General features: G+C 37.8%; 1 protein-coding gene across 5 annotated transcripts in view; it reads right to left on the bottom strand.

Annotated features, from left to right (window-relative positions):
- Positions 1–17234, bottom strand: part of ABCC9 (ATP binding cassette subfamily C member 9) — an 87606-nt gene that overhangs the window by 40514 nt on the left and 29858 nt on the right. For all 5 annotated transcript variants that reach the window (XM_072332742.1, XM_072332779.1, XM_072332759.1 and 2 more), the window contains 7 exons: positions 12270–12464; positions 8529–8687; positions 7019–7174; positions 4005–4139; positions 2549–2711; positions 1942–1982; positions 783–925 (listed from right to left, as the gene is read on the bottom strand). In XM_072332742.1, the coding sequence (XP_072188843.1) occupies positions 783–925; positions 1942–1982; positions 2549–2711; positions 4005–4139; positions 7019–7174; positions 8529–8687; positions 12270–12464 (992 nt within the window). The remainder of the gene's footprint in view (positions 1–782; positions 926–1941; positions 1983–2548; positions 2712–4004; positions 4140–7018; positions 7175–8528; positions 8688–12269; positions 12465–17234) is intronic.

Raw genomic sequence — 17234 nt, 5'->3', positions numbered from 1 at the left:
CCTGGCAAATACACGCTTCTGATGAAGCAACACATTTTATGAGTTCCTTTTTCTTTTATTTTTTGAAATCTTTTTCACTTTGTGCCAGCTTCTTTTCTGTCCTGCCATGCAGATCTCCTGCACTCAGAGATTAAACTCCCAAATGTCTGCCTTGCCATCTTTCCTCTCCTGCACCACTCTACTGCCATTCAGGAGAAACAGAATTTCCTTTAAAAGGAAAGTCCTGTAGTGCTGTTTCTCTTGTGTATGTAGTCCTTCAGGGCCCAATGTTCCTCCAACCACCCTCCTATCAAAGTGAGTCTGTGCTACTGTTAGACAATGAGAGGCATGGCAATACTGAATTCTCACTTAAAGCACCATGCGTTCTGTGGGGAGGTCAAGTTAAGCCTGTTGATCTTCCTTGCACCAACAGGGCAAATCTTGTGGGATAGTTCTAATCAGCCTCTCTCATCTTCTGTGTTGGCTACAGCCTATGCAAGAGCTATGTGAAAAGGGATGCATATTCATCCCAAGAGAGAACAATGTGGCTCTGAATCTAGACTTACAAAATTGGGAAATTTGGGGAACAGAACATTTAGTTGTCTATGTATCGTGCAATGAAGAGAAACTGTTCTTGTTTTCTCTCAGGTATTGTTAATGGACATTGTGAGTCTCACCTTTAAATCCCCCTCCAGGTGAGCAAGTAGAAAAAAACTTTTCTCTAGCACCTTCCTTGTTGTGTTACTGCATGTTGATATTAAAGAACTGGAAAAACAATCATAGAGTAAGTTGGGACCACTTACCTTATGATAGCCTTGACTGCAAAACGAACCACAGTGGAAAGCAGAAATAATGGTGTGACCAGGATGTGGAACAACGACAGTGATGCAAAGGCCTGGGCAGGCTGAAGGGGCTTATCATTGGTGTATGCATAAGTCACGAAGGTCTGTCACGTCAGAAGAAACAGCATGTTATATATAAACTCTCTTGAATAAAGAAGTAATAAAGAAAGCAAGGAAAAGTTTTGGTTAAATAAGGCCAATAGCTGTATATCCCTGATGTAATTCCAGAAAATTGAAGGGAAAAGTGACTCCTGTTACATTACAAAAGATTCAAAAAGTTTGCCAGTGATTTCAAGTGACTCAGGCATTTAAGAATGAAAAAAAAAAAAAAAAAAATCTCTTGATAAAATTGAAGTGTTTAGTTTTGTGAAGTCAAACCATCAAGTACTATGAAGTTTTGTGGCTGATTTCAGTGCCCTGAGGAAGCAGACAATACTGACAAACCAATAGAAATGTAAACATTGTGCTTTTTTCCCCACAGATACAGCACCATAGACACATTTCACTCAGTCCTGGTAAATATCACCAGCACAATCTGAGGAACACCCTCAGAATTCGGTTTATGAAGAATTCTTACTGACCAGCAGGTGGTACTTACTCTAATGTATTAGACTGAGATTTAAACCTGGCCAGAGCACCATCAAAAATTTATTTCACCTTAAACTCCATTGTATGCTTTCTTGAATACTGAAATGGTGGCTTGCAGTACATTCTGTTACAGGAATGATTTTCACTGTTAGACAGCAGGAGAGCAAAGCCACCTTAAAACTCTTAGAAATAGGAGCTTCTAAAAACAGGTCTTCATTCAAATTGATACAATTATGTTGAGTTGTTTTTTGAGTTGTTGCCTTTTCTGGCAATAAAAGCCTATATTTCCATTAGTCTTCAGTTTGTTTGTTTTATGAACCCAAATCCCAACTGATGAAATACCAGTACACTGGAATGGGCATTTCTAATATAACACTACCTTCCAGCCAGCGGGTGTGCTCATCTGCTGGTTTTATGAACAGTAACAATGGTCCTGCAGTGACAGCAGTGCCTTTTTTGTTTGTTTATTTGTTTCTTCTCCTCTCTTTTTCCCTCCCCTTTTTTAAAGAAAAATGAAAAGAAAAATTCTTACTGCAAGAACAGCTGCTATTGGTATGGCTGCATTCATAAAAACTAGGAATAGAAAAAAAATAAGCATCAGATTACATGACATGTAAAATAGCCTTACAGATAGTTCTATGACGCGAGAAGAATCTGTCTATTTCCAATTCAGATACTTCCAAAAAGGAAAATCCTGCAGTAACAAATTGCCTTCCATGACAGAGAGAGATCTTAAACACACAAATGCATAAGCCAAATAATTATTTCCTTTGTATACTTCAGTAAATTAGGATAAAACATTTTATGTGCGTAATTATTATGCCACAAAACTAAATCACCTGTCAGCTCTTCCTCTGTACAAGAAATACGATTTCTATCAGTCAGTTATTTATCTTTGCTGTAATCTAAGCTTCTGACTTTACCTGGAAGCTAAAACAGCTTATAATGCCACAATTAAGGTGACAAACAAATTTCTAAAATAATCAGCAAGATATATTGTCAAGTTTCTATGCTTTGTATTTATCACATATTTTGTTCCAAGTACATTTCACATACAAAAAATGCCATAGGCACAGCTGTGTCTCGCTCTAGCTGAAGTCAGAAGAACCCATTTCTGAGAGCTAAGAACAGTTACTTACTGGAAAGAGATGTATGAAGTGCAAAGGTTTTGAGACTGGTGAGTTCCTTCATTCTTGTTTCCTCCACGCTCTTACAAAATATGTGCTCCCAGGCATACAGCTTTAATAATTTAATGCCTTTTAGTATTTCATTGGTTTTCTTTAATCTCTCTGTAGAATAGTCCTTCATTTCAAATGAAAACAAGGATAAGTAATTGATAATGGTTTGTAGTTTTAATGAGAATGCTTTTTTTTTTTTTTCCCCAATTAATTATCTCGTAAAGTTCATTAAAGAGATAATGTTTCTGTTGTTGTTGCTTATGAATTTGCACAGGCTTTCAGTTGTCACACTGAGTAAAATAACCAGCAATTATTTCAGGCTCTTTGGAGATATTAAAATACCTACAATCAGAGGGGAAATTAAATGACTCTATTTGAAGAAAAGAAATAAAATATCCGAACCCCTCTAACAGAAGCTCAAACTCAGGGAGGCAGTATAATAGGCTGATGATAAATGTGTAATTGCTGATAGGAGATTCATTCTGGGATTCATACAGAATGGTCATGAAAATAGGTGAGATGTTTATTCATGTTTTTATCTAATCTAGCTAATTGCTTCTCACCAGAAAACAGTGCTCATATGTTTTGGTAAATCATAAGCCAAATCATTTTGTGAGCCAGAAATCAGAAAAAAGGCAAAAAGATTGAGACTATTTCTGAAAGTATAGAAGATAAATCCTATCTTGGTATAAATTGATCAACAGAATTGAAGTGTACTGAGGAACAAATCCACTTGCCTATTCATTTGCTTACTGCATATTAAGATAACAAAGATCTTTACATATTTGAAGACTAACATATCAAAGGTTATCAAACATATCAAAAAAGTTCAAAGACCATGAGAATAAGGTTAAGTGTGAGACAAAGTATTAGAAAACATCTGTAATTGGTGACGCAGACAAGATGATAAAAAGTGTATAGTAGGTATTATCAAGCAATGTCATCTGAGTTTTAGAGGATGCAAAAGCTTGGAGTGAGAGTGTAGAGTCTCTAGCCATTTCAGAGGAGGACTGTCCACATTCTTTAATAATGTACTCCCATAATTTATCTGTCATTTGTACTATTCATTAACATCCCATGACATACAACATTTGAATTCAGTAATAATATCCTTTCATGGAATTGAATTCAGACAAAACTGTGCTATTTGGGTAAATATAGACTCTGCAGAGAAGGCAGGTCAAGGCCCACATACTTTTTCGGATTCTTATCTGACAAATGCTGAGGTACTTTTCTGAGGCAGGAAGGGCTCCTGAGCCATGCATGGGGAAAGATGAAGGGAGGGTTGTTGGAATCTAGACATGTTTTGCCTTAGCTTCTGCAGTGAACGGTTACTAGCAACAAGGATAGAATCCAAAACTCCTGATTCCCTGTTCTCCTTTCCAGATCAGAAGAACCACTACAATAAATTACTTACCAGCGTGCTCTTCTGGGCCTCAGCCAGCTTCGTAGCTATGAAGTACTGTATTGGAGCTAACAGTACAATAACAGCAGCACCAACCAAAGCACTCACTCCAAGCAAATTATAAAGTAGGATTACGCCCATTATTATCTATGAAGAAAAAAAAAAAGCATAGAATAAAATGTCCACTTTAATACACCAGAATGATAGCAAATATTATATATGCATATATTTGTTCTTGTAATAAAAAAGCTAAAAGTTTCACAGGAATCAAGTGAGACTTTATTTCAGGAGCTCACATTTAGAAAGCGAAGTTAACCCTGAATTTTAGAAAGAAAATTAACATAGAAATCTTTATTTTTGAACACGAACTGAGTGTTTTGTTTTAGTACCTGTTAGTCCTAATTCTGGACAATATTTCCACAGAACTGAAGCAGCATCAAAAAGGTTAGTTCTTGCTCCAAAACATGTGATAGAACCACTGGCCTCAAGTCTTATTTACACTAGATCTCCTTACATCACTCTGGAAGCATTTGAAGGTCTTGGAACTCTCATGAATCATTTTTGCCTACTGTCCTCTGGGTCCTCTTCAACTGGAGACAGAGGCATTTCTGAGACAGGCACCAAAGCACAAAGCAAATGTGCTGGGAGTGACACAGACCTGAGCTTATACTTCGATATTACATAGCTGTGTAGGAAAGGAGAAAGATGCTGGCTGAGCCCTGCAAAGAGGGTAGGAACACTTCCCACTGCAGTTTATTTGGGAATGATTTTGGTGCAATTGCTGTGATTCTGGTGCCAGAGTTAACATGAGTTCTACAGCATTTTTTTGTATAGAGCTCCACTTCAAGGTACAGAGATATCCTCAGTGAAAACAGGACATTTGGAACTGGTTTCCTAATTTGAGTCAGATCTCTCTTGAAGTTTGTCTTCTTAGATAGAAATAATTATCAGAGGAGTTGGACATTTTGAAAGCATTATTTAGCTTTTCAGGCATCTGCAATGTAAGCTAACGCCCCTAGATGCCTTTTTCTTAGCAAAATAGTACAAGGTTACAGGTAATTTCTACTTGGGCTTAACTCTCAAGCTCTTACTGTGGGTTTCATTCTGCAATGTGTTGTTGTCCTTGATAGCAGGCCATACACAGGTAGATGCACAATATATTTCCGAAGGTTATTCAGTCCTCAGCAGTCTATGGACAGTTATACTATCATTAATCATGCTGTACAGATGCAAGTTTGGTATTTGCTATGACTTGTTCTTCCTGAGGAGGGAACAGGTTTGACTGTAACTGGTTCTTGGGACACCCATTGAAACTTATTTCCTTTGCATAAGGCAAAACAGGATAGTCCTGTCATTTTTTTTTCCCAGAGCAGTATGGTCCTAATTCAGCCCTTACTTAATAAGGGTTATTTCCTTATCTTCCTTTTTTATTTTTTCCTTTCTGTTTTTTTGTTTGCTTGTTTGTTTTTCCCCCCAGAGCGCAGATAGTTGAGCTCATCAGGAGGCAGTAGGACAATTTATCACAAAAACAGTATCACTGACATCAGCTTTATAATACTTTGAGAAGGAAATAGTAGCAATTTTCCTTCCATTTCTACTGTTGAAGCAGAGATGTAAAATAATCATTACAATTAATAGAGCTTAAGTGCAGGAGCCCTGTATAGCCCAGGCCACAGATGTTTGCTAAGTTACTCATCAGGGGCAAATTCATGGGTGAAGCTATGCTCATTCTTGAACAAAGCTGTGGTCAAGCTGTCTCTGTGCTCACTGTCTCCTAATTCCCCGAGGCTGAACTACAGGAACCACTAAAATCAACAGAAACTTCCTCAAACAAACCTGTTAGGTTACTGGTGAGAAAAACCATTACATTTCTTCAGCAGCTGAGACAGAAACTGTTTATTAAAGAAACAGTAAATGGTGAATTTAGGCTATGTATATTTAATTTTTCACTAGCTACAGGAAACAGACCACCTGTTCATTTAGAAACACTCCAGTACTATCAGCAACGCTTCCAAATAAACATGGATGTGAAACAGAGCCCTCTTATTATTGACTTATGACTTGAAATAGAATCCTCTGTATTATTTCTAACTTCTGTTACTATGCAAACTTCTTCTGTCTTTTCCTCTGTGAATTATTTTTATCACCTAAAACTTACCCTATCCTAAGGTATACGTATAAAAGCAATATTTGTTTCCATTAGTGGCAGTCATATTGCTGACTGTTACAACAGCTTATTAGCACAGTTCCAGGAGTTTCAGCAAGAAGTGTGGCTTCTATCCCTTTTTTAACTTGTTTGGTGTTGTTGGGGTCATGTGTAGGTAAGAACCATTCCATTTCTACCAGAAGCTAAACTTTTGGAGATGCTATAGGTTTCTGGCATTGTGGAAAATAAGTATAGCTCAGGTCCTTAATTGATTTGGACACTTCTGAAGGTTTCCTCTAGGTTAATAACTTTTAGCTTTCTTTCACACACATCTGCTTTTCCCTCTTTCCTGCCTTGCTAAGAACTAGATGTTTGCAGTAACTAAGCTTGTTTAAATTGGAGCTCCTCTGAGCATTTTGTGCAGCCCATCAGTCCTGCTATCAGTCAGCAGAGCATAATTCAATTGCTTTTTGTTCCTACTCCTAAGCACAGCTACAAGCAGGCACTGCAAAAGCAACGCTTGGCACTTCAGAGATTCTGCTTCCATACAGCAGAAGAAAATGAAATGACTTGTGTCAGTAGGGGAAGACAGAGCAGGGAAAAGACAACAGGCTACCACCCGTAAAGTCACAGATTGTACCCAGGATAGCAAAATCCTAGTCAAAAAATTCTCACTTTACCAGCCCTTAGAAAGATAATCTCCAAGCTCTAGGAGGAGATGATGGGCCACATTTCTGCTTGTTAGTTCTCCTCCTGGCAAATGAGTGTGAAGTCCATTGTTAGAGGTTCCCCTTTGGATTAGGTGGTAGTCTCACACATGTATACTCTTTTCTAATGGGCTGGAGGATCCCAACGTTATGTCCTTATTTTGATGCTCTACCTGAACAGGCATAGCCCATAAATTGGGGCACAGGAACAAGAACCACATTAACTGATTTGTTTCTATGGCAACCAAGTTATTGATTTGTCCCAGTGTCATCTCTCCCATGGACAAGTTGGATGTGGAAAGCCGCAGGATCTTATCGTATATCATTGCCTGTGGAGGGAATGAAATGGTATCTATGAAAAGGATGTCATTATAAAACAATAGGAGCAGCAGGATGTTTCAAACTGCAGTGTTGGTTATTACTTAGCACAGTCTTTCTCTCACTTGAGACAGATAGAGAGAAGAAAAAAAAAATGAGAACAGACTTTTAAAACCTCCTAAAGTGTTGCTGCTTAATGCAGACCCAAAACAGAACAAAATGACAACAAAATGTGAAAATTCAGGGGACTGAGCAAAGAATTTTTTTAATAAACATTTGGTGAGCCTGGTTTTCTGTGGCGCTGTCAAATAAATTATTGTTTCTAGTGCAGTAGCTGAACTCATGCAATGAAGTTTTGAATAGAATGGCTTTATATTCCTTCATCTTTCTTTCCTGTGCCTGGTCATCTGCTTCCATAAAATATGTCAGAGCACAACAATGTTTAAAATTAATTGAGCAGCTCCCAGAATTTTAAAGATAAATACTGCAAGACCAGTTGAAGCTGTAATCAAATTTCACAGGTTGTGGCATCAAGGAAGTTTTAGAAAAAAACTTTGCCCTGTTTTATCTGTTTGATAAAACAGATCCTGTAGAATTCCCATTTTGGAAACTGGGAATCATAAAAATATAAGGAAATGATGAAGTACTGTTTCTTCACCAAGTGCACCCCCTCTATTGAAACAGCTGCATCAATCACAGAGCAAGCACAAAGAGAAGCCTTCACACTGGTATAATATTCTGTGATTAGCAACACCTGGGAAAACATCAATACCAGCTTCTATTTTGCACAAATTCCTGCTACTGTCTGTGGAGTTTTTTTCTGCAATGTTCTGGCTACAGCCTAAACTGAGTTGGAACTTCTGTCTCTTGTTCATAAACATGACTTCCATAAGGGGTTAATGCATGCTGGTTTTAGACAGTTTGGGGGAAGAATCACAGGGCAAAAGGGCATAACTATTCATAATCACCACTAATGTTTCACAGACAGTACCCCAGTAAAACATTGCTAGGACAACGATATGGCTGTTGACTGTTACAGTCAGCCAAAGTAACTCATAAGTAAATACAGAGCCAAAATAACACTGCTTATCTTCAGATGACTAACACTATTTGCAAAGATATGTTTGTAGATGCACAGACTGAGTGTTAAACTTCTGAGTATCATTATAATGGTTCTACTTTTTGGTGAAATGAATTACTGCTGTCAGTTTGGCAGTAAAATTGCTGTTTCCAGTTTTCTGCATGAAAATATCGTGAATATCTTCTCTCAGACTATAGTTGTTAACTGAGTTTTTAGATAAAGGATAAGATAAATGTAAGGATGAAGCAGGAACAGTGGCATATCATGGGAACATCTTTGCTCACCAATAAAGCACCTCGTAGATTGATGCCAGTTTCTGTAGTCACGTAGTAGGAGGCCTGCAGGAATGTCCTCTGCAGGATAAGGGCCAGGAAGAGGAGAACTGCCAAAACATAAACATTCCTGAGGAATTCCTCTGAGGAGAGATATGAATTTGATGGATCCTACAAATGAAAAGGAAAGATACGATGACAATGACATAGGATGGATTATCTCTTCTTGAGATGCTAGATATTAGGAAATTCAATCCTTGTATATATATAATATTGATGGTATTCTGGGAACACTGCAGGAATCATAACTCTCACTGTTCTATATATTATGTATTTCGATAGAAATCAAGCTCTCTGCTTATATTCCAAAGATTTAAGAGTGCAATTGTTAGCAATTCTGAAATAATTTTTCTTAGCAGGAAAAGACAGTGAGATTGACATGTCCGTCTTATTCCTTAGATTTTCATTTGAATTCCGATGATTTGGCAGATTAAGAAATGCAACTTTCCCTGCATATAAAGAAGCTACAAATAAATTATATTTATAACATATGACTGGTTTATTGCGTTGATATTGCAACATTGATTATGTTGTATTTGTACATTATAGAAACAATTCCTTCCAGAAGCAGTCTATGATATCTGAATTCTGAATAAAAATAAAAGTGTTTCTACAAGTATTTCCCATGAAATGAGACGCACATGCCTCAATAGGGGAAAAAAATATTGTTTATATAAATTTGTTTTCCTTTTCTAGTTTTTGTTTGCTCTGCTGTTCAGCTTCATTCAGAGAAGGAAACAAATGTACCAAAATACTGCAAGGAAGGCTGTTTCTTTGGCACTTCCAATCCAGCTGGAAGCAGGATATACTGGAATTCTAAACAGAGGAATTTCTACTGAAATGCCCAGCCTGATGTTGAGATGAAAGGTCTAGTAAATCACAGATTCATAGAATTATAGAATCATAGAGTTATAGAATCACAGTATGGCCTGAATTGAAAACGACCTCAAAGATCATCTAGTTTCAACTGCCCTGCTATGTGCAGTGTGGCCAGACACTAGACCAGGCTGCCTAGAGCCACATCCAGCCTGGCCTTGAATATCTCCAGGGATGGGGCATCAACAACTTCCTTGGGCAGCCTGTTCCAGTGCATCACCACCTAAAAATACTGGGAGGTAATCTGAATGTTTACACTGTCACTCATCAAAGTCTCATTCTGGATTACTATCACCTGCAAAAGAACTAGAAGCAGGAGAGTGACCTGAGCTTGTAGGCTCACTTTACCACAGTAACGTCACTAGGAGAGGGTAAAACTGAGTATTGGGGAAAAATTATCATGAAGATGGTCAAGCAGCAAAACAGGCTTCCTAAGGAGATGTTTAATGCTGTTTGCCTGTGTTCATGTGGCATTTGGACAATGCTATTATTAACATGCTTTAACTTTCAGTTGGCCCTGGATTGGTCAGAAAATTTGATTATTCTATTCTATTCTATTCTATTCTATTCTATTCTATTCTATTCTATTCTATTCTATTCTATTCTATTCTATTCCATTCCATTCCATTCCATTCCATTCCATTCCATTCCATTCCATTCCATTCTATTCTATTCTGTTCCGTCCTGTCCTATCATATCCTATCATACCTTACCCTACCTTACCCTACTTTACCCTACTTTACCCTACTTTACCCTACTTTACCCTACTTTACCCTACTTTACCCTATCCCATCCCATCCCATCCCATCCCATCCCATCCCATCCCATCCCATCCCATCCCATCCCATCCCATCCCATCCCATCCCATCATCTTAATCTCATCCTACTCTCCTCCATCTATCAAAGGCAACCAGTGGGTAGGTAGTCTGGGTCTGGGATGAACCAAGTGACTGGAAGGGAACTGTGTCCCATCCCTAGTCAGGTATACTTCCAAAGCAGTATAAATAGACAAATATTTATAAACACCTATTGACCCAAAATCACTTCAAAAGTGCCAAAGTCTCAAACATCGACAACCTGCTGAAATAACAGGACAGGGTTCCTTCATCAGCTAAAGACTCTTGGAAATGAGGGTTGCTTCAGTGCAAGATTGGTCAGGTACATGCTTTCTCTTAATGTCCTGTGTCATTTAACTTTCCCATGTGAAGATAGCAGGGATAACAATAACAAACTAACTTTGGTGGCCACCTTTGTCAATGTAGATAGAATTACAAGGAATTAAAGGGGAATAACCATAAAATTAAATCAATTTGAATTTGTTGAAGCTAGAGAGGATTTAAAGAGAGACTCATAATGGCAAGAACAACCAAGGGAAAGTTTATCAAAATATGCAAATTGAAAGCAAATGTATTCTGAAATGTATCCAAGAGAAATAGTGACTATCTGTCACAAAGCCAGAATGTTGAAGTGCTTTCAAGTTTTCCAATTTATTTTAATCTTCCCTTTAGCCAGTGTTGATTAAAACATTTTAAAATGAAACATTTTGATGAAGAGTGCAAATGGAAAAGGTGCAAGTTTCCAAATTTGAGATCCAGACATGAAAATTTTCAAGCAAAACCATCATGTTTGCTCAACATGAAAAAAAAAAAAAAAAAAAAAAAGGAAAACAACAAAATCCTGTCACAAAAAAAACTAAAACCCCAAACTCTATTTTTGAGGCAGAAGGCATACTTTGCTATTTGACTGTGGCTCAAATCCAACATGTTGAGGTTCAATGTGACAAAGCTTTTATTTGATAAGCTGCGTGATTAAACTCTATTTTGTCAGCAGAAATGGCTGAAAGTCTAAAGCCCAATTCAGAGTATCAGTCAAGAAAATGAATGTTGGGAATAAGCAGCCAAGGAGAAGATGTTTGGACAGTGATGGCAGTGAAATGCTCTATCTGAAAGGGAAAATTTTATTCCATTACATACGTATCCCCTCATTCAAATACAATTCAAACAAACATTCACTGTATAAAGTGTATGGGTATATTTCCATATCAGAAGAAAAATTTCCTCTCTGTGTCTTGTCTACTGTCATTTAGTAAAATTATTTTGCCTTTGTCTTTTCACTAGTTTTTAACAAATTCTTGTTCTTACGATAGAAAATGTTTTGTGTCAGAGGCTTATTCAGTTGTCTTATAGAGACGACTTATGTAAATACAAGTCTCAGTGAAGAGTGAAACGCGATGTGAACTAGCATCTTCTGTGCAAGGAGTTCACTGAATAATGAACTTCTTGCATGCCCAATGCATTTCATCACAGCATCAAGCAGTGTAATCAGTCACAGAGAGTGACTACTCTCAGATCCCAGTGGAAAACAGGTTACAACTGGTTCAAACTTGTCAATTAATGACAAATGGATAGAGGGACAGAAATCAGGCAGAACACACAGACTCCTCTTTTCTGGATTCATCACTGGGAAGCTACCAGCAGGTGTCCTGAATGAAGTGAGGAGGCACAGCTGAAGAGATTAATAAAAGCTGTTACTTCTCCCTAGAAGTTCAGAACTGACTTCATGAAGAGCCAGCTCTTCCAGCTGGGGGAAGCCTGCCTTGTCTCTGTTGTACTACTTGTGTTGCATTTGTGATGAAGACTTAGGTCCACTACTTAGGTCTTTCACTTGGTGGTCTCTAACAACAACAAAAAAATAATTTGCTTGAAAGGAATAATGAAACATTACAACGATAATATTTGGACACACAGAGTATTAAATACCTGATATGAATCAAGAACAAATGCTAGAAAATATCCTTAAATAATATTATAAAGTTACCTTTTCTGTTGTATTTGTGTTATGGGTTGTATTCTGGAAGCCCTGAACAATGCCAGAAATGCACAAAGGCCCAGCAAAACCCAGCAAGTCAGCCAAGTAACGGAAGGTGCTGCTAAGAAGAATCGGTCGTCCAAAAGCACTGTACATCGCCAACCATATTGAGGGACTTCGATTGGGCTGATCTGCTACTTTTTTCTGGAAAACAGAGAAACAGGTTAATAATGCATCAACATGAGGCTTCCCTGGCAATATGTGACAACTTCCATTTCATTGCTGTCTGAATGCCCAAATGGTTCCTGTAGGTTTGTAAGGGCAGAGAAAGTAGCAAACGTGATACTGGTATTGGTAGATTTTAGACAACCCTCACAGCAAATTCAGATTCTACCTCCTCTTGGTAACTGTGGTTCCTCCCCTCTAAATCTTAACACTTTTCTGAACACAAGAACGTGAATACAGGTTAAGCATACTGGCACGTAGATGTTGCTCTTTGTCACGGGCATTCTCTGGAAAGGGTCTGACCTTTCAAGACCTTACTCCTATGGATAATCTTTACTTTCAAAGCTGGTGTGAAACCACTTGATTCAGTAAAGCTTTCTGATATAAGAAAGGGATTGAAGGAAAAAACATGGAGAGATAGCTACGAGAATATAGTTTAATTTAGTTTATCTGGATTTTTCTCTCTTGCATGCCTTCTAGAAAAACACACTTCCACTTATAGCTAATTATTGGGCTCAAGAGAGTAAAAGTAATGAATTATACTGGGAGGTGAGATTAAATCATCTAATGGTCCTTTTGAGCCTGTGGTTCTGTGAATCTGTGCATTATCTTCACTCACGTACTGAAGTACCAACCAGTGGATATATCTGAGCTCGGTCAGAGGGGTGCTGGTTTTGTCAAGGTCCTTTTAATCTAAAGAAGAAAGAGTTTTACTTAACAGATCCATGGTCTGCAGAGTGGTTTCCTGTGCCTCAGGCAACAGCTTTTGACACTGTAAAAAATCATCTGTCATTTTTCAAGTAGCAGAGATGCCTGCAAGTTGGAACTGAAGCCAAGCCCTCTTGAGTGTTCGCAGAGACATTTTAAGTACAGCTCAGTAATAACAAGCCTCTGACCCAGCAAGTTATCCAACAAAAGGCAAGCATGTATGTGCCCTGCCTGGCTACTCTCCGTCATGTTTTCTCTTTTCACGTTTTTTCCTTTTATGACACTTCAACAGTAAGGTGGAATATGCACATGGTGCCAAAAATGTACGGATGTATGGGAAGGCCAGATAACTGCTTTCTGGCTTCTAGAGATTAGATCAGGCTGGTCATAACCAATGACAAGAAGCACAGTATATGGAAATAGTCAGCACAGGGACAAATCGAGCTAACAGATTGTTTTCAAGTTCATCACTTTGAGAGGGTATTACACATGCTCTGCCCTACAGCGTGCCAGTGTTCCTCCTGCTGCTGGGGCCAACGCTGATCACACTGGTAGGTGCTGGTTAACCGTGCATACAGGCACTCCTGAGCATCATCTCTCCAGCTGGTTGCAGAAGTCTCTAACCAAATGTGGCACAATGTCACCCCATCTGAAGTAATATGTTGAAAACAGTTCAGATGGATCTCTTCCATAAAAGGAGCTGTATCTCTCTACCACTTATAAGAGAGGAGGTTGGCTCAGATGAGGACATCTATGCTGCAATCAGCAAAACTTACGTGAGATAAATCCTACCAAAAATTCTTGGTTCTATGTTTGCCTAAAGGCATTTAAAACAGCTAGGGGCTAAAAGACATCCAACAGAATTTCAAAAATTAACATTATCATGAAATAACTTCAGATTTGAAGAAGTAGTACAAGACTCTTATGAGATTTTCCCAGACAAAACTGTCTGAATTTATTGCCTAATGGGACTGAACCGCTTTACAGGTTCTATTATCATCTACCTCCAATACAAGATCAGCATTTTAACAGTTTGATAGGAGCTGAGCTAAATTACTGGGAAAATACATCTGTTATCTTCTAGAAACAATAGCATACACTATCCTGGGTATTCAGTTAATGGTAAATTTGGTAAATCATAATGGCAAATTCTTATTCCTTTATTAAGCTTATGCTATTTCAATAGACATTTTCACCACTGTTATAAAATTCACGTACTTGTCATCACTACATAAAATGTATTTACTCTTCATTAGAATTCTACTAATAAAATTTGAATTCTAAGAGGCAGTGGAATTGTTATACTCCTTCCTCTTCAATCTAGATGTATTAATGGAAAAAAAAAAATCAAATGTAAATCTTAGACTTATTTTCTTTCCTTGACGTGTTGACACTTACATTTGTGAAGCCATTCCATATGCCTTCAAATAATTTTCTTTAAAAAAAAAGATATTTGTTATTAACAGGAAGATAGAAGCATCATAAGAGTTGAATTCTCTGAGTGTGTTTTTAGGCTATTAATTTCTATTGCTTAACACTGTTGTTTCTTCTTTCCTTAATCAGCAATTTAACATAGCTGAAGTACTTAAACTGAAGAGGGGAGAAAGAAGACTGGATTTTTTTCCCAACAATGATAAATTTTGCAGAATTTTCCTCTAGTGGGCTTGCAGTGTACTGTATGTGGTGCAAATCTGGGATATACAACGCAAGTGTTAATATGCATTTTGAAACATCTAGTCTGCTTGAAGAGAAACCCAAAAATAACCATGAAGTGACAGCAGAAATCAACAGTTTGTTCAGGATTAGGACAGGTACTACCCATGTGTAATACTTTGATTCAAAACTTTGGCTGTAGGAATTTACTTTCATATCACCAAGGACTCCTTTACCTTCTTAAATCTTATTAAAAAATTCTTCATCTTGAGCCAAAATGTCCTTTAATATATTGGGAACTGTGAATGTGTGTTAAAGAGAATGCATGAATTTAAGGTCGTGGGTGCAACACCATGTTTATGACACGCACAACAGCTTATTCTGCAAAAGCAACCTCCCTATCCACACTTAGAATTTATACAGAGCACTTAGAAAGATGAGATAAAAAAATGCTGCAAGATGAGGTGTTTCAATTTCTACGGTTGATTATCTAGAAAAGAAAGGAAATGTAGTATGTTCATCTTTTATTGTATTTCTGATGGCAGAATAAATGAGAAGGAAAGACAGTTCCAATGTGTATTTTTGTTAATAAGTTGTTTATGAGAAACCTCAAACAGCATATTTGAGTAAGCTAGATTACCAAGAGAACGTGTTTTAGCAGTCATTTTATAGTATCTTTCAATCTGAAAGGACATATATGATGTTGTCTTACAATATGTTGTGTACGTTGCCAGGCACAAACTACTCACAAAACCAGTAGCAAATGACATGTGTCTTATTGTAGGAGCTGGAATGCCTTTTGCTGTAGCAACTATCAGATTAATAGCCAATTAGAATGCTGATCTCCAATTATGTACCCTTCAGTGTGTTGCTTTATACTACGTTATATTAAAACAAAATTATTGATTGCTGACTTTAAGATTCTATAAACAATAATTCAGCCTGAAAATGCTTTGAAAAAAGATTTCAACAAAAAAACCTACTGCCTGCAAAGGAAAGAAGAAAAGGTTCTACTCGGTGTTCGGTCCCTGTGCCTGGGACACGGGTTAGGAGAAACAGTGATTTTGGTAAACAGTCATCAAAATTTAACCTGAAGCCTCTGTTCCATTTTATTTATTTATTTATTTATTTATTTATTTATTTTGGTAGAGTACCTGATTTCAATTTTCATTTCAGGCAGAAGGATTAGGAAAAAACCTTAAAAGCCACTCACTTCGTGTGAACTGTCTCAACGGCATTTTACAATACAGAACATGCACGTTCATGTTCAGTGTCTACTATCAAGGTGTGATAAAAGGGGACTGGAAAGGAGCAACAGCCTTCATCCCACATGGCCAAGGAGTGCAGCTGAGATAAGCTCTCTGAAGGCGCAGGCAGGAGTAAACCAACTTAAGCCAGCGGATCTGGGGGGCTCCCTGCCCCAGCTGTGGAAGATCAGAATAAAATATACCCTGGCAACAGAAACAGTGACAAAGGATCTCTTCCAGACTGCAGTCACGCTTCAGCCTGAAGAATTTAACTAATTCTGTGGCTGTTTTCTAACCCAGCCATGCACAAAACCAATGCATGAGTTTTAGTCTTTCTGTTTACTTTAACATTATCAGTAAAATATCCATTTACTTTAGGATTACCACCTGTTTTAGAATATTATCACAAATAGAGGCTATGATAATCTTGAGATATTATGCAGGTTAACGGGAATAAAAGAAATCTGATCTCAGCCATTTTTTGCAAATGTAGGTGCATGTTACCATGGGTAAAATACTGCAAGTACTCATATATGCATGACATGCACTGATGGAAGCTAAACAGTGAATGCACATGAACAACAACAGAGTTCACTTGCCTTTTGGCATATGAGATACATATTTTTGCAGGCACATGCTGTATCTGCAGATATAAATGAGATACAGATGAGTGCTTGCACTCAGTCATGCACACTTGTCATAAGGAAAGGCACAGAGCTTCTAGTTCTAAGGGGCATGTAGGTACCTAAGCCTCACTGGTCTCTTTAAGTAAGATGCTTCTTTGAAGATCTGGCCTAAGAGATGTATTTCTCCTTTGGTGTGAAAAGATCAGTTCCAATTACTTGGTAGATTTCTGCTTTAAGGGTCTTGGACTCTCTAATAATGTATACATCAGTTGTGGAAGGCATGCAAAGCAGCCTCAGTCTATTTAGAATGTAATGACTTGCATTCATTAGTGCTTCATTTCAGAAGGCATGGAAAAGAGTCTGCACCTCCACCAGCTACCAAGGTGGAAAGAACTGCTCTTGCCATACCCTCCTTGCATTGCTATTCTGAACTGTTTACTGCTTGGAAATAAGTTTACCTGGTGTGTACAAGAAAGGGATTTACATGCCTTCATCTTATGTGCTATATTTCCAAA

The sequence above is a fragment of the Excalfactoria chinensis genome, chromosome 1 (genome assembly GCF_039878825.1).
Source record: "Excalfactoria chinensis isolate bCotChi1 chromosome 1, bCotChi1.hap2, whole genome shotgun sequence".
Classification (NCBI taxonomy): domain Eukaryota; kingdom Metazoa; phylum Chordata; class Aves; order Galliformes; family Phasianidae; genus Excalfactoria; species Excalfactoria chinensis.
The sequence above is the reverse complement of the archived record's forward strand: the minus strand, read 5'-3'. Positions and strand labels throughout refer to the sequence as shown.